At 43.4% G+C, this 22,902-nt stretch overlaps 1 protein-coding gene across 4 annotated transcripts; it reads right to left on the bottom strand.

Moving 5' to 3' along the window:
- Positions 1 to 409: 409 nt before the first annotated feature.
- LOC135389145 (rho guanine nucleotide exchange factor 2-like) lies at positions 410 to 21,944 on the bottom strand. 4 transcript variants are annotated; one of them, XM_064619159.1, is made up of 42 exons: positions 21,805 to 21,944; positions 20,063 to 20,186; positions 19,357 to 19,484; positions 19,247 to 19,299; positions 16,930 to 17,011; positions 16,693 to 16,802; positions 16,488 to 16,612; positions 16,336 to 16,421; positions 16,211 to 16,263; positions 15,898 to 16,007; positions 15,659 to 15,778; positions 13,987 to 14,065; positions 13,810 to 13,930; positions 13,672 to 13,745; positions 13,314 to 13,359; positions 11,998 to 12,035; positions 11,893 to 11,927; positions 11,658 to 11,726; positions 11,382 to 11,438; positions 11,153 to 11,190; positions 11,008 to 11,093; positions 10,824 to 10,875; positions 10,715 to 10,767; positions 10,472 to 10,645; positions 10,283 to 10,408; positions 9,604 to 9,721; positions 7,565 to 7,611; positions 7,388 to 7,507; positions 7,154 to 7,235; positions 6,331 to 6,416; positions 6,078 to 6,258; positions 5,059 to 5,130; positions 4,741 to 4,814; positions 4,548 to 4,583; positions 4,131 to 4,221; positions 3,930 to 4,076; positions 3,108 to 3,193; positions 3,002 to 3,058; positions 2,828 to 2,947; positions 2,737 to 2,771; positions 2,063 to 2,243; positions 410 to 1,243 (listed from the first exon to the last, which is right to left on the bottom strand). In XM_064619159.1, the coding sequence occupies exons 3-42, from the start codon at positions 19,427 to 19,429 to the stop codon at positions 980 to 982; spliced, it is 3,657 nt and encodes a 1,218-aa protein (XP_064475229.1). In that variant the 5' UTR covers positions 19,430 to 19,484; positions 20,063 to 20,186; positions 21,805 to 21,944; the 3' UTR covers positions 410 to 979. The 4 variants fall into 4 exon arrangements, with proteins under 4 accessions (XP_064475229.1, XP_064475232.1, XP_064475233.1 ...); XM_064619162.1 differs by having other exon boundaries at positions 15,659 to 15,760; XM_064619163.1 differs by lacking the exon at positions 15,659 to 15,778.
- Between the last annotated feature and the right edge of the window lie 958 nt (positions 21,945 to 22,902).

Raw genomic sequence — 22,902 nt, 5'->3', positions numbered from 1 at the left:
AGCCATATTTCCATATGAATTGGGTACAGCTGCAGTAAAATATTTATAATGTAATAGTAATACTACTAATAAAATAATATTAATACTCCCTGGGCACAAAGGAAAGCCCCCGTGTCTGCAGCACATCTCGTATTTTTTTTGTCTTACTCCAAATGCCCTCTTTAGTGTATCCAAGTGGAGCAAGCACCAATGAGCCTACCTTTGATGCTATGGTCACAGATGGAGGATAGCTGTTGCATCTATGGCAACACCCAGCCTTTGTGACAATGCTGTCTTGTGGTCAAGGACATGGTGATGTCCTGCTGACCAAGTGCAGGTCAGTGCTAGTAATGTGGCAAAGGAATATCATAGAAAGTAGCTCGCACTAAATGAGTAGCATTAAATGTTGTCGGGACAATATAGCTGGACAAAGATTTCAACATTTTATTTATATTCTTGGTCAGCACAACCATGCAGCTAATCACCCTGCTTAAGTTGTCAGAAAACTATGTAATAGTCACATAGTTGCACACAAAGGTATCTTTTTACAATGTACAGGCAACACAGTGAGTGACCACAAAATATTGCATTTCTTGGCATCACATATTGCTCATAGTGAGGAACAGTGCAAAAGTGCAAGTACAAAATACTGAAAGCACAATACAAGTACAAAATATGATTGCTGCAACAGCAGTAACAAACATTGGGGTTTCAAGGCCACAATGTTTCTGCATAGGGGACTTTTGGCGGGAGTGTCCTTCGGGGGGTCACAACAGTTAGTATTCACGAATGCTCTATGTTTTGACATTATTCAGCACGGAGTATTCAACCTTTAATGCATTGAGCTCCAGAGGGGGGGCAACATTAATAAGTGTCTGAGCCTCATCCTAGAAAAATAGTGTATTCTGGAATTTTGAAATTTCCGAATGCTAGACACCAGGTACAATGTGGGCAAACGGGTTGAGCATGTGGTCGGGTACCACTGGATGGGAAAAAGATTTCAACAAAATATCTCCTGGTCACTTTCTGCTTTCGATGATCCATCTTGTGGAGTATAACGCACTTTTGCTGGACTGGAACCTGCCCGTATGTGAACGGGATGATTCCCAGACAACTTAAGTGGTAACAGCTGCTGCACCTCCATGGGACGAACTCTTCGTGTGCGCAACGGGACCACGGGGTCTCTGTGCTGCAGGGCTTCTAACTGACGGAAGAGTGATTCCCTCTGCTCAGCCACATCGGCTGCATCTTTCTTCACTTGTTCCTGGAAATGGTATTAAAAGCTTTTCAAACATCATTTTTTGTTGCGTAATTTGAGGAGATTGAATGTGGATGACCATTCAAAGTGCTGCCTTCGTCTACCTTTGTCTATCCAGCACTGGCCATTTACAGGACATACTATTCAGCTCCTTACTTTCTTACTGATGACGTTTGCTCAAGAAATACTATAACAGCTCACAGTGGATTCCTTGGATGACGCAGCTTTGCGAGCGAACAGTTTTTATCTCGAGATTGTCTCGGAGCGACAAAATTGTTTGTTTCTTAAACCAACTGCATGCACAACGTTTGGAAGCTTATGTCCCCTTCTTTCATTATTGCAGCAACTATGTGTTAAGGTAGACGGGTGAGAGCCGATAAATGCAATAAGGAATGCCATTCGCATCATATTAGAACTTATTCAAAAGACACCCGATCCAGCTTTAGGACAGAAGATGTGTACTGACCCTGGCTTTGCAAATCCCACCTTTATTGTGAAGCATGAAAGAAATGACACGATTAAGCGAGTCATAAAATTGTCAATTTTGAGCACACTGGGAGACAGTCTTCGTTGGTGCGATTGTTAAAACCAGCTTGATAGGGAAGAAACGTCAATAGGAAAAATATTTGGAGTTGTTTTGTACAAGTTGACCTTTTTTATCTCCTCCAACATCGAGTGGTCTGCTCGTTAATGCGCTTTTGTGACTTTTGCCTGCAAGATATTTGCTTGGCAGAATGGGAGGTGCCCTTTTGGTTATTAAAGTTGTTTAATCTTGCCCCCCTTTAGTACCATTGGGTCTTCTATTAGGTGGCACAGCTTGTCTACCTGCATGAGTGTGACCTGTTGTTGCTGAGCATCCAAGTGCGCCTGCTGTTCCTGGCATTGTTGTTGCCACTGGGCACGTTCGTGTCTCAGTTGCTCCTGCAGGTTGCGCAGCTCTTCCAGCTTCTGGGGTTGTTGACGGCGGCCAAGCTTTTCTTGCAGTTCACTTACTTCACTCTGTAGCCTAAAAACATTTGCACAAATTGGGTGTTACCTCCAAATGACAATGGGAAAAGTGTGTTCAATCCAGCATTCCCCCCACGGTGGCCAGGAGAAGTGCAGGCCTCATGAGAGCCTTGCCTATGGTGCATGATGGTGGTTGTAACTGTACGGTTGTACACCTTGTACAGTTACACAGCTGGGGACAAAAGTTTGTGCAGCATTTCTTCATCGGAGCAGCCCCCTGCTGGCTGTCGGGGAGATAAACTACTGACCAGCTATTCTATCCATCTCTCAGTATGTGTGTACACTGCTGTTTGCTGCTAGGATGTCGCTCCAATAAAGAAATGTGACGCAACAGTGTTCTGTCAACTTTTGTCCCAAGCTCTACGTTGGTCGTTGTAGTGCAATGCCTGCATCAGCCCACCTACTATCTTGTTTCTCTTTGGTGAAAAGAACAATTCAACACCTATTCTGTCCCCCTTTTGAAGGAAAGCCAGATTGGAACCCTAACTCACCTCTGTGCAAGAGACATACTGTGTGAATAGAGGCACTGCAAAGAGAAATGAAATGTTTCATATTTGATGGATTCAGTTCAGTATGACTTACCATAACTGAGTGCAGTTGATGGGTGAGCTGGACAATGGCTGTCAGCTGTTCCTTGCCCTGGGCCACAAGGATGGGAGTAGAACTGAGTGACTCGAGTCCTGCAATACTCCGTCGGTGCTCCTGTCAGGAAATACTTTATTTCAGCTTTATGTCGAGTATTTCGCGTGCACCTACTGGACTAGATGGTATCTTTACTGGCAGTGGCGAGCTGCACCTTCGCATTTCAATGCCCTGCAATTGAAATGCTCAAGAGGACAATCCAAAAGACAATGAACCTCACCTTGACTTGCAGGTGAGAGGTAGGATCAGGTTCGTTGCTCAATTTAGATGTGCACTCGCCTAACATGGATAGCCTTTTTTTCAGGGCTGAAATTTTGCAAGCACATGCTGTGTCTGAAAAGCTCGTAGCAAGTTTTTCAAAGCATGAACAATCACTGTCAGCAAGTTTTTCGTCCTCCATACAGGGCCCTGTGTTTTGTTTTATTGCGAAAACCACTCTTATCTCCTGACTTGCACCATCATCACTAAGGGTAAAACATGAAGAAAAAAAAAGAAGAAGAAATGAACGTGGCAAGGTGCCAATTCAGCCACCAATATGGGCACTCAAGAACACCGAGCATTGGACATTAGGCACAGCTCTTCCGTATCTTGCGTTAATCTAAGATGCGAGGAGTGCCTTCTTTTATTTTCCACCCGATATTATATCAGTTTTATATCTCCCGAAATAAAACTCGATTTTTACCCCCAGATTTTCAAAAAACATAAAACCCGAAAACACAGGGCCCTATCCCTACACTAAATGGTTCCAAGTGAGGAGCAATTTTTGCCCTCAAAATTTGAGTGGTACTTCGAGGCTAAAGCAAAACAAAAGAAGCTATCAATCGACAACCAGGCCCCCTCCCAGAATGCTACGCTCCTCTTCTACGTAAATACCCGGTGACGACCAGGACAGCGTCATTCTGATGATGGGACCCGAATGGGACCCGAAACGTTAACTGTATTTTGTTATGTTTGTTGAAAGCCGGTGCGGTTCAAACTAGTAAAGAGGCTAAAGCAACAAAATATTCGTTACAAATTACGCGATAATTTAGTTTGAACAAACCTTTGCTAGCCTGGTCAAAGCCCGCAAACGTCTCTGCCCGTTTAGGTAGGAGTGGTGGCACGTAGTGGTCACTCTGGTGCTCTCCAGCGCTACTGACGCTCCGACTGAGGCTGGTGGATGCATACAGGCTGTGTGACAGACGCCCCACTGGTGGGAGGTCACACCGGTCACAATATGGACATCTTTTCCCCAATATCTTACCTTCACTCGCAGCACTTAGCATCAAACGTTTAGCATCTTCTAAGTCATCTACTTCCAGCAGCTTTCCGTACTTGAACTGGTCCGGATTCATCTGTTGGCAGAAAGGGTGCGTGCCGTATTCCAATTTTGTGTCGTCTCGGGGTCATGCCAAAAACTTGCTTCATCGGCTATGTCTACCACAACTCCTTTCACATACAACAACATTTTTGCTTCTATCTAAAGTTTTCAATTTATGGATCACTTGTAGGCGTAAAACGTCTGCAAGGCCTATACCATCAGGTGACTGTGATTGGAAATGCCATTCACAAAACTGCAGCGTTGCAGTATCGTCACTTTTACGTGCATTGCCCAGGGAAGCAGCGTGAACTGCACTTGAGTAGTCAAGTGGCACAATTTTCTAATATGCAGAAAAGTCACCTTCTCTATGGCTTGTTGCTCTACCCCGAGGGTTTCCTGAAAAAATCGATACAAATACGCCTTTTGTTGAACACCATTGTTGTGTTTCCCACCATGGTGGGAAAAACAAATAAATGCTCTAAGGTACGCTCAGCTACCATTATATTCAAAAGAGTAGGTATGGATAGCGTAAAGAGCTGCTTCAAACACTCACAAGCATCTCAACGAGAATTTGCATTTTTTCCTCCCAGGCCTGGACCAGTACCTGATCCTTCTCGTACAAGAGCACTGAAGAAGAGCACCAGTTATTATAATGCACATTTCAATATCCAACATTTCAAAGTACATCCCTAAGAAAACTGCAGCAGTAGTTTCCAAAACTGAGGCCCACATTGAAGTGGTATTGTACAATTTTCGCTGTACAGTGGCAGACATGCTTGTTTGCAAACTTTCAAAGCTTATACCATGAACAACACAATTCTTCCATTTGTTTCTTATTTCAAACAAGATAACGACACATCAAGATGCTTACATGAGAGTTCTTTCAGCTTAGCATTGCGGGCTTCCTCAAACTTGTTTTCTTCTTCAGTTTCACTGGACACCTCTGCAAAAGTCACTGAGTAAAGTTGCATGCTAACCTCATAAGGTACCACACAGGGCTGTAAATGACTTAACGGATCTAACATTTCTTCAACAGAGCTTCCACTAGACAAGAACAGCTAATATTGTTTGTGGGTATTTACTGCCACATTTCAAGGCTCCCTAGAGCTCTTGCAGTCTAAGTGAAGTGCGTGAGAATTTGACATAATAGCATACAAAAAGATAAAAGAAAAATGTACCAAGTTTGTAATTAGTAACATATCCTTGTTACAAAAATCTGTACCTTTGCTAAGACTTGAACCATAAAAGGAGCCATATTGAGCCAGTTTTAGATTGCTTTTTTTTTCGTTCTTTCTTTCTGGAAGAAACTCTTACAAGTGCAATGTTTTGGCTGAACAATGGCATTTTGTTTCCCCTGGTCCACTCATCTGATATGTAATGACACAAGCACATTATTTACCACTTGTTTGATACAGCCCTCTTGCAGGCACCCCGTTTTGTCTGTAGTGTGTCACGTTGTGCTCACTACAGTAATTTGTCTAAAAATTGAAAGGTGTGACACCTCTTAAGAGAATGAAGCCAGTGAATATTTACTTGTGCACAAAATAGGCTTCCTCCTAAGTTGAGACATAAGTACATGAAATTCCTTCAAGTGGACAACGTACCACATAGCGTACTCTGTGACATTTTAAAATATGTGATGTCTGACCTACTAGAAAGGCCTATCTGTGACTGTGCCCAAATGCAAAAAGAAAAGGTGACCCTCAATATTACATGCCCTGCCTTTTCTAGGTCTATGGCAGCAGGGGAAATCTGACGGGTGACAACATGTCGGATGCTATCCACAAAGATAAGTCCCATAGCGATTTTACATCTGAGCTTCGTGGGTAAAGCATTCACATGGTTTCATTAATTTGGTTACCTCGATGGAGCAAATTTTGGCTGGATTACCTGGACATGCTTGAATGGCTTCTCTGAGGATGTGCATCCAGGTACGTTTATCCCTAGGACTGGAACAGACGAGCTCGTACATCTCGGGCTTGTCGGGCAGCGAAGAGATAAGGTAGATGCCTCGGGATTCCTGACCAGCACGTTCTCGCAACAAAAGCTTTTGCAGCGATATCACAGTCGACTAGAAGCAGCGTTATTCTTAAAGTGAATTCTCACTCCCTTGTGCATTACCAATAGAGGTAACAATGCTTACCTTGTTGTCGAAGGCAGCAAACACATATTTCTGGTTGCTTTCTTGTAGGAAGAACATCACATCTGACAGCACAACCACGATGACATCTACAGTGCATTGGCCAAAATGTTTTCATTTGCAGTCTCATCGAGTGGACATGAATTGAGAAAGTAACGAGGCTAGCACAGTGGGGGTAAGGGGTAGAGAAATCACACGGATAGAACTTTGTGTCTGGCAGGGTCTATATATTATTTTTTACGCTACAGACTTTTAAAAATCTCCCATTTTCGAGGGCCCCGCTGACTGCGGTGCCAAGCAGCTCCATGAAATAGACTGGAAGTGGCGCTTTGACCAGTTGCTCTATGACTCTACGTCATAGCGCATTTCCACTTCCGTTCTGAGCACTTCGCTGTGCCGCGTCCCTGTTTATAGGCATTGTCACGAGGACGGGAAACTATGCACTTCAGTTGTGCGCTTGGTACTCCGTCATACCGAGATCTGGCTAGGTGGAGGCGAGAGAAGCAGCGTGAAAGGATCTCCTCATGTTCAAAGTGCCATGACTCTGTGACGCAGCGCGCTGGGGTTTTCGACAGAGATGTTTGGTACCCATAAATTACATTTCGTGCAATATTCGGGATTGGATTCACAACACCTTCAGGACAATGAAGCAACATTTTATCGAGTGGCAGAGGTCACAATTGTTGAAAGATCTTCATGGTGACAACGTTCACAGTTCTAGGATCATAAACCGCGCAAGGTTCACGAAAATAGTAGTTTTGATTGCATGAAACATACATTTCTTCTAAATTACTGCCAGGCTGTCGACCTAATTGAATTTCCTTACCCAGCTGTTTTCCCACGCCATTCTTCAAGCAGATGTTGCCCTCATACAGTAGTTTTCTACTATTAGACAGCAGGTCAGATTTCTGCAGAAAAACAAACGTTCTATGGCATCCTTTAGAGGAACTATTCACAACCATTAATACAGCTGGAAAGAAATGACTGTAATGCATCTATCTATCTCTCCAGCACTAAGCATTCCGAGAGCCCTTTGTGCCGACTGAAAAGTAATTGTCACCTTAAACTTTTTTCCGCGGTAATATGCTGTGGACTTTGCATCGACTCTGTTGTAGATATCGAGTAAACGCTCTTTCCTCTCTTCTTGGTGTACTTGTGCGTCTACCTGGTTGATCATTTCCTGCATTTCCACAGAACATAGAGCCATACAGCCTCTTCAACAGCAAATATCACTCACCTTCACCAAGGCTTGAGCATGTTCTAAGTTTTCCTTTTCTGTCTTATCTGCAGGGCAAATAAGGCTAATCACTTTTGGAACAGTTACTTATTTCACTGGAGGCTGCCATTGTGATCCTTGAGTATGATCTAGCTAACATAAACACCACAAATAGCAATGATTAATTTACGAGGATAGAGTACCAACGTTTTTGAGTCCTAGAACTGACTAAGAAACTACTGCTCATGCACTATGTGTCTTCCACTTACAAAGATAAATATTCCTAGTAGTAGCCTCCAAGGTCACTGGGGTGGAAATAATGCACACATTTAGGGATTAGGTGACCATATTTCTCAAGGTAGAAAACATATTTTTTTCTTTCATACAAGAATGCAGTACAATCCTGAACAAAAGTCACCACAGCCTCCACGTGCAACATGAAAACATAGGTGCCATAGGTTGGACCAAGCACTCGGCTGCTACATCGAGTTCAACGTGAAAAATCAAATCCACTACGCTGCAAAGGTACCATGTACCATTTTTTTAGCCATCTCTGGAAAATGATGGGAGGTCCCATAGGCACACTACACAAGGTTTCTGTGCACCTGTCACTGCACAAAACAAGGAAATCGTAGATGTAATAACACAATATAATAAGTTGTATTCCATGGAAGAACATAATTTTACAGTACCGTATTTAATTCGCGTAATTTGCGCCCCCCCACTTTTTCACTCAAAAAGTTGCGAAAATAAAAATGTGCGTAATTTGTGCACTCCTACTTTCGTGCATGACCATCATCTGTTATCCCGCGACTGGTATTTATTTAAGGCTGGCATTTCTAACGACCTCAATGGCACAGAAGACGACATCCTAAACAGGATAACAACAACCAGAACACACGGAGGAAACATATCGGGGAAAACTTCTGGCAACATTACGCGTCAGCATTCCGCAAGGCGGCTTCACCTAACGCACGAGAGCTTTAGGAGAAGCTCGCTTTAGAAAAAGCGTGGAAAGCACGCGCTGGGCCTTTTAAATAATCTCGCAAACTTCGGCAGCACTGGCCAAAAATGAAGAGGGAAAATTGCTACGACCGACCTCTTTCGCTGACAGTAATGGAAAATGAACAGCCACTGTCTATTTTCTTGCCTAAATTTTTATTTTGGTGTAACTCTTTTGGTACGAATGTTTTCCGCTACCCCGTGAGATTCCTATCATCGAGATTCTACCGTATTACTCACCCGAAGGCCCAACTTTTAACAGAAACTTAACATCTTTTGCACACGTTTTTCAAATCGTCTCGTTAATGCCTTGTCAGGCACGAAATGGGAAGACGGCGTGGTCCCGCTGGTCACTAACGGCCGGTGAATACAAAGTGGCGGGCCAGATGACGTCCCCATTTGGCCAGGACAAGTTAGTCGATGTAAACAAAACTGAGAGGCACGAGCAAAAAAGGGGGTTGTGTGTTGTCCCATTTTGTCCATGCCTCTCGGTTTTCCTACATCATGGTGAAGAATCTGTTTGTGTGTTTCAGACTTAGAACAGTTGCTGTTCACTGGATGTTGCTTTTTCCCTCATACTTATGTGTGTAGGAGGTAATGTGAAGAGAGTGAGTGAGCGTCCCATTAGTTGAATGAGGCCCCTTGGGAAGTAGTCGGAAAGCAGATGCCAGCATTGCATCATTTGTTAACGCACTCGACCAGGAATCGAGAGACGCGTGGTTTGATTCCTGCCACTGTCTGGCTTTTTGGATGACATTTTAGTTGTTCGTATTCTTAGGCACATTGAGGCTAGTGTTGCGTTCGTCTGTTTCATCCTCAGAACAGTTACTTTCCACCTATTAAGGGACCACGTTTGAATGTTCATTATATCTGTACCATTGTTGAGGCAACATTGGCAGATTCCCGTTTTTGTTGTGTCAGTCAAATGACATACTCGTATTAAAGGACCTAAATAATTATTACATCTTAGCGGACGGATGCTGCCGCACAGAACTGATCTATTAATGGTGTTTGAGACACACCAAAATGGGTACTTTAACGTAAGCAACATCACTGACCTTTGGTAGCTTTTAGTAGCGAGTCAATTAGCAGTGGGTACTTGGTAACTCTTTGTGTGACCAACAGGATACATTCCGGGATGCCTCGTGTTTTACATAGTGGCTTCAGGCTGCATTTCTGAAATGGTACATAACTGTGTGATTTTTGCTCCAGAGTCTCTGTACATACTGTTTGCTCAAGTGCTTACAATAAAGTGCATTACAATTAGAGCCTGAAGTTTTAGGGTTTTACCTGATTCTTCCCCGAATTTGCACCCCGAATTGAAGGTTGCCTCTTTAGGGTGAAACTTGATTTTTACCAGGCAAATCGCCCTCTCTGGGATGTCTGTAGGAATGCACCAACTTACTTGTTTGGCAGAAAAATGTAGTTACATCACCGTTTGTACCAAATCGCTACAGTTAGTTTGAATAACTGAGCCTGATTTCTCCCCGATTTTAGCGCAATGGAAGTTTTTTCACCCGAATTCGCACGAATTTAGTGCACACGTTTATTTACCCGATTTTTACCCCCCCAGAATTTAGAAAAAAATATTTCCCGAAAACTTCAGGCTCTAATTACAATACTAAAAGATAATGCTTCACTGTATTCTCCTGACAAGCTTTGCTGTCATATTCAACTGTTTTCTCTGCATCGAGTCTGACGCGATGACTCGAGTGAGCGCTCTAAGATGCTGCTTACCCTAACGAACAGCTGGAATTTCTTGTCTGTCTTTAGAATATCTTTGTACAAAGCGACAGCTTCTTTGTGGCGGCTGCAAAACTGGCCATAAGCATTGCGCAACTGCTCCCCACGTTGACCCTGAAACTGTGCGGGAAAGATGATCTTGTGATGTTACAAATTGATCTTGCGATGGTGTGATGAGCAAACCTGCGAAAGGAGCAAATCCCCGATTCCTTGGACAACAGGTCCTTGCATCTGCCTGCACCGCAACTCTTTGAGGAACGTCAAGTGCACATCGAGCAACTGCTCCACGGAAGGGAACATCTTTTCCACCAGGTCTTTCCCCATGCTTAGCTCCTTCAACATCCCCTCGGCAAACACCTGGGGACAATATACTTTCTTAGGTTGCCTCCGGATGAAAAGAGAACATTTAACGTTGTTGCGTCGTACCTTTTGCATGATTTTCAGGGTTAGACAGTGATGTTTCTCCGTGATGATCAATTCTGGAAGAGAAAAACTTGCATACTCTCAGTTGAGCAAGAGTCACCTAAACTCGTACCATAAATGGCTTCTTGCTGCTTCACTTCCTTTTCTTTCAGTCTCTTTAACACCTGCAAGAGACTTTCCATTAGAAACGTGTGGCATCAAAAGAGATTGTGGGAAATTTTGACTGAACCAACGAATGATCGGTGATTAGCATCCGATCCGATTGTGATCTCATGGACGTGGGTTACAGGGCTCACCGATGAGTCAGCAGTGGTACTCCACACTCCAGGTTCTTCTTCCGTTAATCTCAGCAGGGGATCATCTTCAAAATCGTCTAGCCCACCTATATATTAATTGACAAATATTAATGCAATCTTTAACCAGTGTCCAGGTACTTCTCACCTTCTTCGAGGGACTCTATTGAGCCAGTTTCGGTGGTGCTACAAAGAAAAGGCCACTTATTAACGGTGCTTACGATAATTAAGGGATAATTAAGGGTGGGCAAGAGGAAAAGAAAATTGGTCATTAGAAGCTGCTTAGGGATCATTGAATAACGCGGGACAATCTATCAGACCCTCGAAAAAGCACAAAACTATGAAACAATGTAAATGTAGTCTGCTGGGTCGCTTACTTGGAAGGGCCGTCTGGAGTTCCGCTGTCGTCACCAACCTTGTTGGGAGCAGTGGAGCTGAAACATAGGGACCTAAGCTGACGATATCTGCTTAAAGGCACACAAAGGTCACAAAAACTACAGCAATGAATGGAGGAACCACTCTAGCACCAAGAGTGTTTTATCCTGGTTTCGCTGCGTATTGAACACGCTTGAGATTCTCACCGCTTAGTATGAAGACTTGAAAACATGCAACAATAAGAAAAGAGTTGCAGTGGAAGGAGGATGGTGACTTACTTGACCCCTAGCTTTGTAGCTGCCCTCCTCCACTGAGAGTAACTGGTTGCACTGTTTTTGCGTGGCAGACTGTAAGAAAAGGCTCACTTATGGACACATATATCTGCAAACGACATACAAACGACAATGCCTTTGTTTGCCATAAAGTACATTCAATTATAGAAAAATTGTTAGTCATCTAAGTGTGTGTACAGTTTTGTCTACTGGATGAGTAAAATCTTAAAAAACGTCTTACGTGGGTGAAGAAGCGCTGCTAGACAAGCCCTCAACCTGCGGAAAAGAGTTTCCTTGAAAACTTTGTCCGACATGAGTTTGTTAAGACTTGTGGGGCTGAGCTCACCTGTGTCTTGGAACCCTTCCTTTCTCTGCTCTTGGCACCTGAAAAACACATTCTTTCATTCGTCGTTATGTTTGTAAAAAAATTTGTAAAAACAAAAGACATCATTTTCCCCTGAATGCTTTATTGCTGCATGGATTGAGAGTTTAACTGCATCTGATGCCATCTTCACAGGTACTCACAGAAAGTAGCATTACAAAATTCAGTTGACACGTTACTGTAACACACTCCCTAAGACAAGTGGAACATACAACATGTTGACAGCGGGTTGTTGACAAAATTTTTGTTCCACATCATTTGAAACGTGAGAAGCCCAGTTTTTTTAGTGTTTTAGTGTTACATAGAACAGTTTGGACTCTTCAGAATGAGCATGTAAACATCAGAGATGTGCTATGACTACTTTTTTGGTAGTTCAACTATAACTACTGCATCCAGTTGTAGTTTAACTACTAGCATAACTACATCGCAGCCACAATAGTTAAAACTAGTTTGCAACTACTAGGATATAGTTGTTTAACTACATTTCTAACTGCTCCGATATTTTGTGCGCGTCGTTATATCTATGATCGCTTAGGCGTAAAAATAGCACTTGAGTGTGAGGGCAGCGAGAAGACAGTCATAGCACAGCATGCACCCATTAAACACAATACTGATGTAGTGATATGTCATGCAATGAGAAAGTCATGACCTCCAATCTGATGACAGAGGGGGCATAAGCTTTTCGAATGTGCTGTGCGTGCTGATCGTTATGTACCCTGACTAACACAAAAGACGTAGTCTCTGCTCATGCGCAGTAGCATTTCTGTACACAAACTTGACAATTAACTGATAGAATAGCAAACAAGCTGGTGATATAGATCCGGGGCTTCTTCAGTATTGACAATGAATGTCTCCATTCCGCGTCTAACCAGTCTAACCCGGCTAATGCTCCGAGAGCCAACGGTCCTGTTGCAACACGATGGATACTGTTGGATACTGTCCTGACTCCTCGTCAAAAATTCGTCAAAAATGACAAGTAGTTATAGCCTGCTGTAACCTAACTACAGTAGTTAACTACAAAAAATAAGTTTAACTAGTAGTTGTAACCGCAACTTTTGCGAGTAGTTGCTAACTACTTTTTAACTACAATGCAGTAGTTTAACTAGTAGTTAAACTACTGTACATCCCTGGTAAACATACATAAACGACGAGAATTGGCCGAGGCAGGCCACAAATATGGACGACACAAACACTTAAACCTCCAATGGCCAGAAATTCGTGAATTCGAGTAACTGAAGGAAAAGGTGTTTTCCTCGAGTTACTCGAATATGTCAACATACTTTGCAAGTGTTGTCCAACTGGAATGCTGGCCCTGGACTGATTCGCCTGGAACAGAAATATGTGAACCACATCTGAGGATGTCTTCCTGGCATCGTTCCTGTTCAACTGAACTGCATAACTTGGACATCACTCGGAAAACATCCAAGAAACCTGCAGAATTGTACCCCAAAAGGTGGTGCTATACTGGTAGGCTGCTATGAACACCAAAGCTGGTGCTAGTTATGTACAAATTAGTTTTGATTTTAAAGTTGAAAATCTACAGGATGGTGTTTTATTAATGAACTTGTTCCAAGGAGGTTATATGCTGCTAAGTAGACCTTCTTATTTCCTGCCACAAAGTAAACCCATTTTGTTCACCTTGTTCGACTTGAGCTTTGTGCAATCCATGACCTGATCTTTACAGCCACTGTCATGAACAGTCACGAGGCAGACTGTAAAGATGTAAATGTAAATGTTTTTTGTGCGAACAACGTGAGGCATACATATGTGACTCACTATCACACTTGAGTGCCGGTTTGTTGACCAGGGGCTTTCCACATGCATGACACAACGTCCAGGTGTCGAAAAGGACAGCCACAAACTGGTGTCCCATCTGTCTGTGGTCCTTCTCTCGACCCTTAAACGAAAGGACAGTGAATGAGAGCGAAATGTCCACAATGTCTCAAATACTACCTTTCTTTTCCTGAAGAAAAGGCTGCCCCTCTTTTTTCGTTTGGTAAAAGACTTTTCATCATCACTATCTGCAACAGCCCTGTAATGAGACTTTATTATTGCTTACTGTTGTTTTCCCATTAATGCGGGAACTCCTTTTTTACCGCACGTCAAAAATCACGTTTCTTTTCGACATTGTCGCAACAGGTCGCTACGCTTTATTGTTTCTCGCGTTCATTACGAAGAAAAGTTTTTTCCAATTATAAGCGCAAATAATATGTGCGTCCTTTGAGGATTTGTTATGCCCGGTTTCACGCCTCATTGATCAGAGAAAGTTTTTTAGTCATTGTACCTTCCAGTACAGTGTAATCGTATTCATTACAAATCTGTTGCTTCGAACTTCCGGATAATTCGGACTGACACTCGGGACACATTCGCTTAAGTTTTCAGACTGCTTATTACCATTATACGACTACCACTTACAAAAGCGATACTTGTGCCAGGGGAAAGGTGATGAAGAAATGATCAACGTAATGGTGTGCGCGGAATGATGCCGCTTACTTGTGGTCAGCGAGGGACCTTGCCGTTTTAAGGGGAACCGAGACATTGCTGAGAAGAATGCAGAAAACTTTCCAGTGATGACAGCCAATGTATTCTCAAATTGGGTTGGCGATATTCGCGTTCGCAGGGTTCGTAGCTGGGCTGGGCTCAACATCACAAACTATGTTGATCTAGTCGCGGCCGAAAAAATGAATGCAACTGCGTATAACAGAATATTTTCTGCTCTGAGATGTTTTGATGCTCGTCTGTAAATATTCTGGAAAGAACGAGTCTCTCATATTTCCGGCATCGCGTGGCCAGAAACGTGTGGCAAGGCCTAGAAAGTCATGAAGTGTCTCCCCTGCCGCACATCAAGCCTTAATCCTCTTTATTTAAACAAATCTTTGGTCCCCTTCGAGTTGGAATTAACGCGATTGTGCCGTAGTACACGCTCTTGCCCAAGTTTTGTAGTTTTGTAGCTATACGTCTTCAAAACACTACCCCTCTTTGTGCAAAGTCAGTGACCCCAATTAGACATCACAAAAAACAACATAATGTTGAGTGCGGAAGCGCAACAATTTCAGCAAACCAGAAGATCTGTCTTCCAAACTCTAACCCAGATTTGAGCTCTACAGTTTGAAAGATGAATAATCTGCGCTTTTATTTTGCGTGTCTACGGAGGTTGTGAATTTGGCTGCGTTACAGTAAAATAGCTGTCATCAAAAGTGTGTTTTGCATATGTGAAAAGTGTGTCTGTCTTACAAAATACAAATTTTTCCCTACTGACGCCCAGCAAAAAAAGAGAATCTCATTTTGGGTGGGTCAGTGGTGGCTCTCATATCTCCTCCTATGGTGATTGAGATAGCATTCGCTCAACGTTGCGTTGCTTCCTTGAAAAAAAAATTTGTTCCACGAAAGGTGCTCTGTATTTGGATAATGAGGCAGATTCCAGTTGGGGTAAAATACATCGCTTGTGCTCAGCTAAGGTCAAGAGTTTCAGTATAGGAAACAATCGCCTAATGAGCACAATATTTATGAAGACCCATCTTTCTTTGCTCATCCTTGCACTCTCAAGGCAAGAAGTAAGTGGAAAAGTTAGCACTGTGGGAGCCACCACTGATTAGAGTACATCCAGCAGCATGCAACCACTTACTCCCTGAGAACTGCAGCGAGGGAAAAAGGCTGACCCTCTGGCTCATCTTCCTCTTCCGCCACTAGCAAGGCAGCGGAGCGCACTAGTTGCGTCCACTTCTCTCTGCGGTCAAGTGCTTCTCTAATAGACGCAAGTGCAACACGACACAACAGACAACATTAGAGGTTGGGGAACATTTCATCTGACCACTGTGGGCGGGCCTCAGAAGGTGGGACCATTTCTGTGGGTTTTGCTCATACCTGATACATGCAGGATCTTGTGCTGCAACAATGGATGGTGTGGAAATAGACTTGAGGAGCTGCGAAGCAGTTGACAGGGCTCCCTTTTTAGGGAACGTTTTATGCTCTTCCTGAAAGGGGCAATTGAGGTCATTTGACTGTCTGCTCACAGTATGTTCTCTATCAAGATGTATTACAATTACTTCCAGACAGTGTCTAACCTTTACGCTACACGCATTTTCAACATTACGAGTGCATTACTGTCACTGCCAACATGAAACACCTTAGAGCATGCTTTCCAAAGATAACCTTTCATGGGTGAAATCTGTTGCACCTTTTTAGCATCCCCAAGCGGGTAACTCGACCCAAGTGCCTCCCCGGTACTGGCTGCAAAAACGATAATGATTCGAATAAATAAAGACAGAATGCCTTCTTTTTACAAGTTGTTGAAGGACCTACCTGATCTATTCCTCTGCCGTAGAGCAAGGACTTCCAAGCTATCCTGCAAGACATCGCCTTCAGAGTCCAGGCTGTTAAGGCTAATGCTGAAAAAAAGAAAAAAGAAAAAGTGCAACGAAGAAAATTTAGAACCTCTGGATGTGGAAGCGAACCTTCTTTGCAGATGTTTTGGTTCTGACCAGCTCTTGCGTCGTTCGCCATACAGGTCTTCACTGGATGCCCCCGAAGAACGACGGCTCGACGGACAGGACAGACCCCCGTGAAGCAGTAGGAACTCCTGCACCACAGAGACACCAATACTGCTGGATTCACTGCAGCCCATAAAGCGATTTTTTAAAAAATTGCCGGTGTGGACACCTGCGAAGTGGCCGGCGTGATGTCATTGACGCGAATCTTGACTTCCGAACGAGTGTCATCAGTGGACTGGTGGCGGCGCCCGTCGAGAATAGAGCCCACAGCCTCCTTGCCTGTGGTGGCGCAGAAATGAAAGATATAAGGTACTTCCCGTGCAATTTTTCAGCCGGTCTCTCTCAATGCCTGTCTGGGAACCTAAGATACTTGTGGACTATCTCCTATATGTGGAAGTGCTTGTACCTGTTGCGGATGGTATTGAAGGGCAGGAGCTGCTCAACCGGTTGCCAGTTTGACCAGCTACTGCATGATTCCTGCGTACGACCTGCAGAGGCAGAACATTGCTTGTTACAGTCTCAATCATTGCAAATGTTGCACGCCTCTCACAAAAGGAAAGTGAAAGCTAAAGTTGGAAGGATCGCTAAATTAAGATAAAAATTTGTAATAGAATGACACCATATATGTCAAACAGCTTTAGCTTACAGCATTTAGCTATATAGAAAATGGCCTCATCTTCCTCTATGTGGATAACAAACATGAATATAGGGAAGTTTACAATGTGTCTTGTGCATCAGAGTGGTTCCGATGGTTCCACAGTGAATACTGTAAAAGTGGCTAATTTTGCAGTTTTAATAATTCGCTCGGCAAGACTTTCCATTTCACGATGCATGTGCTAAAGTGGTTCTACCATGGAGCATCTCTGGTCCAGAACATAGGGACTATCTCGATTTGAGAGTGAGGGTACAGAATGATGTCTGGAATCCATGTCCACAGTAATTTACATGACACAAAAGTGTGACAAATGCAACAAAACAGTAGTGCTATACTGTTCTTCTTTTTTTTTTTTTTCTGTTGCGCGTAAAGCCGGTGTGCTATATTTTGTATCATAAAACTCACTCAGTGGTGCAGTTGACTAGGTGAAACTCATTTCTTAAATTTTTTTAAATATTTGCTTCTCATTTTTAACAATATTTTGCAAAATTCGCGAAAATTACTACTTTATTTACAGTATATGATGCTAGAGATTTTTCCTACTTAAGTAACACCATCTGCAGGAACCAAAATTTTCACAAGTGGACGTGCAAAATCCTGCAAAAGTGCATGCATATCAAAACAAACACTCTGCCCATCCTCCATGCATAAAAAAAAGAAGAAAAAGAACCGGGGGGGGGGGGGGGTCCCCACAGCCAGGCTCCAGCCTCCCCCCCCTTTCCCTTCCCTTCCCCTCCCCTCCCCATCCCCGATATCGTGGGGTTCATTGCTGCTTTTTCACTTTGGTGCGACACCTTGAAATGATATCAACAAATAGCTGTACTCTAGATCCCGCGCAAGTGTACACCGCCTCCACCGCGATGCGCTAATTTGGGGTTTTTTTGTTCGCTGAACCCCATAGTCCTGTCGGTGGGATTTAAAAGCCCGATAAAATGAGCGTTACCTTGGCAAAAGTGGCGACGCTGGCCCGACGCGGGCGAAGCGTCGTTTTCCTGGCCCGCCAAGGCCACCAGCCCCACACAGGTCCAGCCAGAGCGATCACTCGTCCGCGGACAACTGGTGGAAGATGCAGGGAGCAAGCAGGTGCGGCTAAATCGGGACCGGGATCGATTCAGGTGCGCGCGCCCGAAATTAACGTTTTTGCCTTTGCACTGTTTCCAGGAATCGAATAACGACGATTTTCCAAAGCTATCTTCTCCATTTGCGACGCTCATTCCGGCGAAACTGAGAAGAATCCTTCACTAGGAGGTCTTGCCTCATGGCTTACAAAATGCCCGCAGCAGTAGCGGATCCAGACACTCATCGGTTGGGGGGTCTTCGTCGAAGCATAACAGGGGAGGAGAGAGGGGGGAAATTAATGTGTAACCCGGCGTTTTGGGGGTGGGGCGATCGTCCCCCCCCCACACACATGCTGTGCCACAGGTGACGCGCGTCAATCGCGCGTCTCAAATGATACTTAGTTCTTGTTTGTAGACGAAATTGGAAAACTTTCAGAACATTTAACAAATGTTCTGTCATTTTCCGAATTTTGTGCGGTGGAGCTCGCTCTTTCTTTCTTTTTCCTTTTTGTCACTTTACGCAGCAATAGGAATAGGGAAGATGCCCCGAGGACAGCTGCTGTGAAACTAGTCTCAGCATATACTTGGGTCTCCAACGTCTTGCCTACTGGCTGGGATTAACTCTTCTGACATCACACAATGGCCCGTTATAGCTTACTAATAATACGGGGTATTTATCCATTATAGGTTAAGTTACGAGAGCAGCACAGATGCAACTGATAAGGTGGTGTATGTGCAGGCCAGCTGGTGGATGAACTCCATAATGTAAAAGCCCGAGTGTGTGTGCCCAGACACAGGCGTTTACATTATGGAGCACAGATTCAGGTCTCGTAGGCCGATTATACATCGAGGCAGACGTCGAAGACAGCATGTAGCTACGAGATGACTGCTAAAATTCATCAATCAACTTGTAATTAGCGGTTCCTCGGGTCATTCAAAAGATGAGTGCACGAAGCTAGAGAAAGTTTTTCTTACCAACCTCGCACATTGATAGAACAGAAATAACTTACTCGGAAAGCAGTCACAGTGTCTCGCAGATCATGCACCAGTGCTACACTGTGTTCTGCAATCAATACAATAGCAATGGAGAAAAATGACATTTGCATAATCACTACCTTACCCAAAAAGCGTGTTCCCAAAGGTGCTAAGTCTCGAGATAAAAGGAGATTCTCTGAAGAATGACATCGTGCCATCTTGCGCTCATAGCAGCATTTCCTTCATGATGGCACTTGAGTGGAATCTGTTACGCTAGCCCGTAAAGCAAAAATAATAGGAAATATATTTCAACTTTTCGGCAATTGTTCTATAAATAACGAAACTGTTCCATTTACACGTTTCTTTTTATTTGGTCGAATAGGAGAAAAAAGACGAGTACGCGAAAATACAATACAGCGAAACTCGTTTCGTCCGAGAATGAATGAAAGTAATAAAAGTAAAAAGAAAAAGTAAAGAAATAAAGAAAGTAGATCCATAACTAAGTATATGAAAGTAGAAGAGAGCCTTTTCCAAGCGTATACCAACAAAAATGTCTCAAACACTTGTCAGTTACCAAAAAACTGCTCTTCAACATCACATTCGATGAACTGAGTCCTCTCGTCAGGACATCCATTCCAAGCGGGCTTTCTCCACCAACACAAACATGACACGATACGAATTGATACGTGATATGATACGAAATACGATAAATAGGTAAAAAATGCGACGGGTGAATTTTATTTTCCCTTGCTCGCGACAGACAGGCTTGCCATATGAAATCAGCTAGTGGTGCTGCCACGTATTGCACCGTATGAAAATGACCTGGAAGAATGTTTTCACGATGCACCTACCACACAACATGTCCTTATCACAAGGTCCAACGTGTGATAAGATCCAGAAGAGCAAAAGGAAGTCTGCTTGTTTCAATATAACAATGGCTCCTTGAACTTTCATTGAATCGGTTGAGGCGATCGCCTGGAACGAGGCATTAACCAACTATGGCAGCATTCTTAGACAACAGTTTCTGCTGTTTCTGAGCAGCAGATTTTGGACAGCCAAGAGTCATGAGTAGAGATGTGCCAACAGGATCCGCGAATCGAATCTACAAACCACGTTTGTTTGTTTCTTTTTAAAATTGGCGCCTGATTGGCCTGCGGATGTTTTCTTGTTTGTTTGTTTACATTGCTCTGGACTGAAAGCGTACAGGCAGGAACTGTTACGTTACAAGTTACATTACAAGCTGTAGCATAGTTTTGCGTTCGATTGTTTATGAAAACAATTCCGACTCGAAAATTTATGTACTTGCTTAGTCGATGAACAACAGGTTAAATAAATTACACCTAGAAAGAAGTATATATGGGTATGTTTTCTCCTGAAAGTGAACTATTATTTAATTTGTTTTTCATTAAATGAGGATATATTCTGCTTCAAAACACTTTTCAGAAGTGTTTTTTTCCCTGGCTTTTCAAACTCTTTTTTTTTCTTTTTTAAGAAAGGATTCGAAAGATTTGAGATTCTTAAGATTCGTGAATTCGCAGAGCCTTCCTTTGATTCGGATTCGGAAAATTTCTGGATTCGTCCCATCTCTATAGTCATGAGTTATGTTTATGCGCGCCTTATTTTTTTTTTTTCCCTCATAAATGTACTATACGTGTGGCCCTGCTGACGCTCAGTGATCAGATTCCATGTCTGCAAAGATTTTGATGTCTGAAAATTATGCGCATGAAAAACTCCAGGAGTATCCCAGTGATGATCCCCAGTAGTCCGGGCATTACCATACATTGAAAATGTATATCCAGAGCAAAAGTTTCAAAGTCTGAAATGTCTGCTTGTAGAATATGGGTGTCTGTGAGGAGACACACCTCCTTAAAATTTAAACCTCCTTTTAATTGTAATCGTACTTGTGTTTCTACTTTACGTCTCCCTCATTTCTAGGTGCACCTCCAGTGAGGTGCCTTTTGGCTGTAAATCATTAGAACAAATAAATGTCGCTAGACGTGGATAACTTTCACACATTGGGTTGACCACCAGTGAAAACAATCTCATTTCAATACTGCGTGAGAATTGACCCTCAAAAGATACTGTTCCTCGATATTATTTATCAATGTGCGATTTGCAATGGCAGTTAAGTGTGGGAGTGACTTTCTTTTTACTTTTTTGTATTTGTTTATCGTTTACATTGTCATTTAAATAAATTAAAAATCCAAGAATAACAGCAAGCATGAAAAAAAGGTGGGAAGCACTTTTCGCAGCAGCTCTGACGCTGGTTTATTGTTTCCTTGTCAAATTAGCAGCTTCACGACAAAATGATGCGGCTTTTTTGATGACATCTTGCGCCGTTGAAATGATCTTCCACCGCAAATAACGTTTTTTTCCCGATACTTTTTTGCTTTTGGGTGGTCACAGCCTGGCAGTTTTTTGCCAGGTGTAGGAGGCTGTTGCGATAACCAACGAGAATCGCGTCGATAATGAACTCACAATGAGTTCCTCATCAGTTGTCCGTTCAATCAATATTTCCCACGAAGACAACAGGCAGATACTCTCGCCAGACTTCGTCCCCAAATTGTACCGAGCGCTTCCGGAAATAACTTACTTTCATGCCCCGAACATGGGGGTGGGCCACATTCCTGGATGAGCAACTATGATCGGGCTTTTGTGCACGAATAAACGCCTGGCAAAACGCAGAACGGACGACGCCATTCCGTCCGGAAGAAAGCGGATATTCCTCTTCCGTTGTTTGGGTTTAGAGGGAGGGGGGTTGGTGTAGCCTTGGTCATTCGGACCATTTCTTTGCTGTGACGGTCGTAAACAAAGCCGTTAGCAAAAAAGAACGAAGAAAGAACAAACTAAACCACGCAGAACCAGTGAAATCGACGTCGAAGGCGTACATTTTCAGCCAACTTCCCCGGAATATTTCTCCCATAAACTGCAAGCGCGTCTCCATCGCTGTGGAATGGTTTTCAAGTCGAGAACGGTATGTAGTTGGGCCTGTTGGTACGATACGATATGGAAAGTAAAAACCAGCGGTAACTTTCAAGTCTTTTTATGTTCAGCATGGTGTCAGAAAGCTCTCAAGATCAAAGAGATTTGCTGCTCGAGGCACAGCAGCCCATTCAACACTGAACGCGCGCAATAGCATACACACACGCACACACACACACACATCGTGTTGCAGAGTTCAAAGAAAAGGTGTTAGAGCCTCTTGCTCGACGTTTATAGTGTTGCCTGTCGCATTGTTCGAAGAAACATATGATGACGCAGTGAAGTTGGTTGTTGAGCAATTGGCTCTAGAATAAGATTTTTTGAGAGGTCCTTACGTTCAAGGACAGATCTAGAGTTTTGGAGGGGTGGTCCAGCCTTGGACAGCATACTACAAACACTAGGCGAGGCCAACTGAGGCACTATGTGATGACAGAAAATGAGGGGCTCAAGGCATCGGGCATCACCGCTGGAGACCGGACGACTGTACTGTATACAGCCTTTTAGCGTCTGCTGTCCTGAGCCAGAAGGACAGAGAATGATGTGTCACATGTTAGAGGTCACCAGCGTATGGTGAGGAATGGAGGGTTATGGTAGTTTGAGTTGTCTGTTATTGTGCCAGCCAGAGGGTTAGGTAGAATGATTGTACTTGTCTGTCATTTGTACATCTTGCATTAACCGTGCGTGCCTTCGGGAGCTTTACAGGAATTCT

This window comes from Ornithodoros turicata, chromosome 3 (genome assembly GCF_037126465.1).
Source record: "Ornithodoros turicata isolate Travis chromosome 3, ASM3712646v1, whole genome shotgun sequence".
NCBI classification, from domain to species: Eukaryota; Metazoa; Arthropoda; class Arachnida; order Ixodida; family Argasidae; genus Ornithodoros; species Ornithodoros turicata.
The sequence above is the reverse complement of the archived record's forward strand: the minus strand, read 5'-3'. Positions and strand labels throughout refer to the sequence as shown.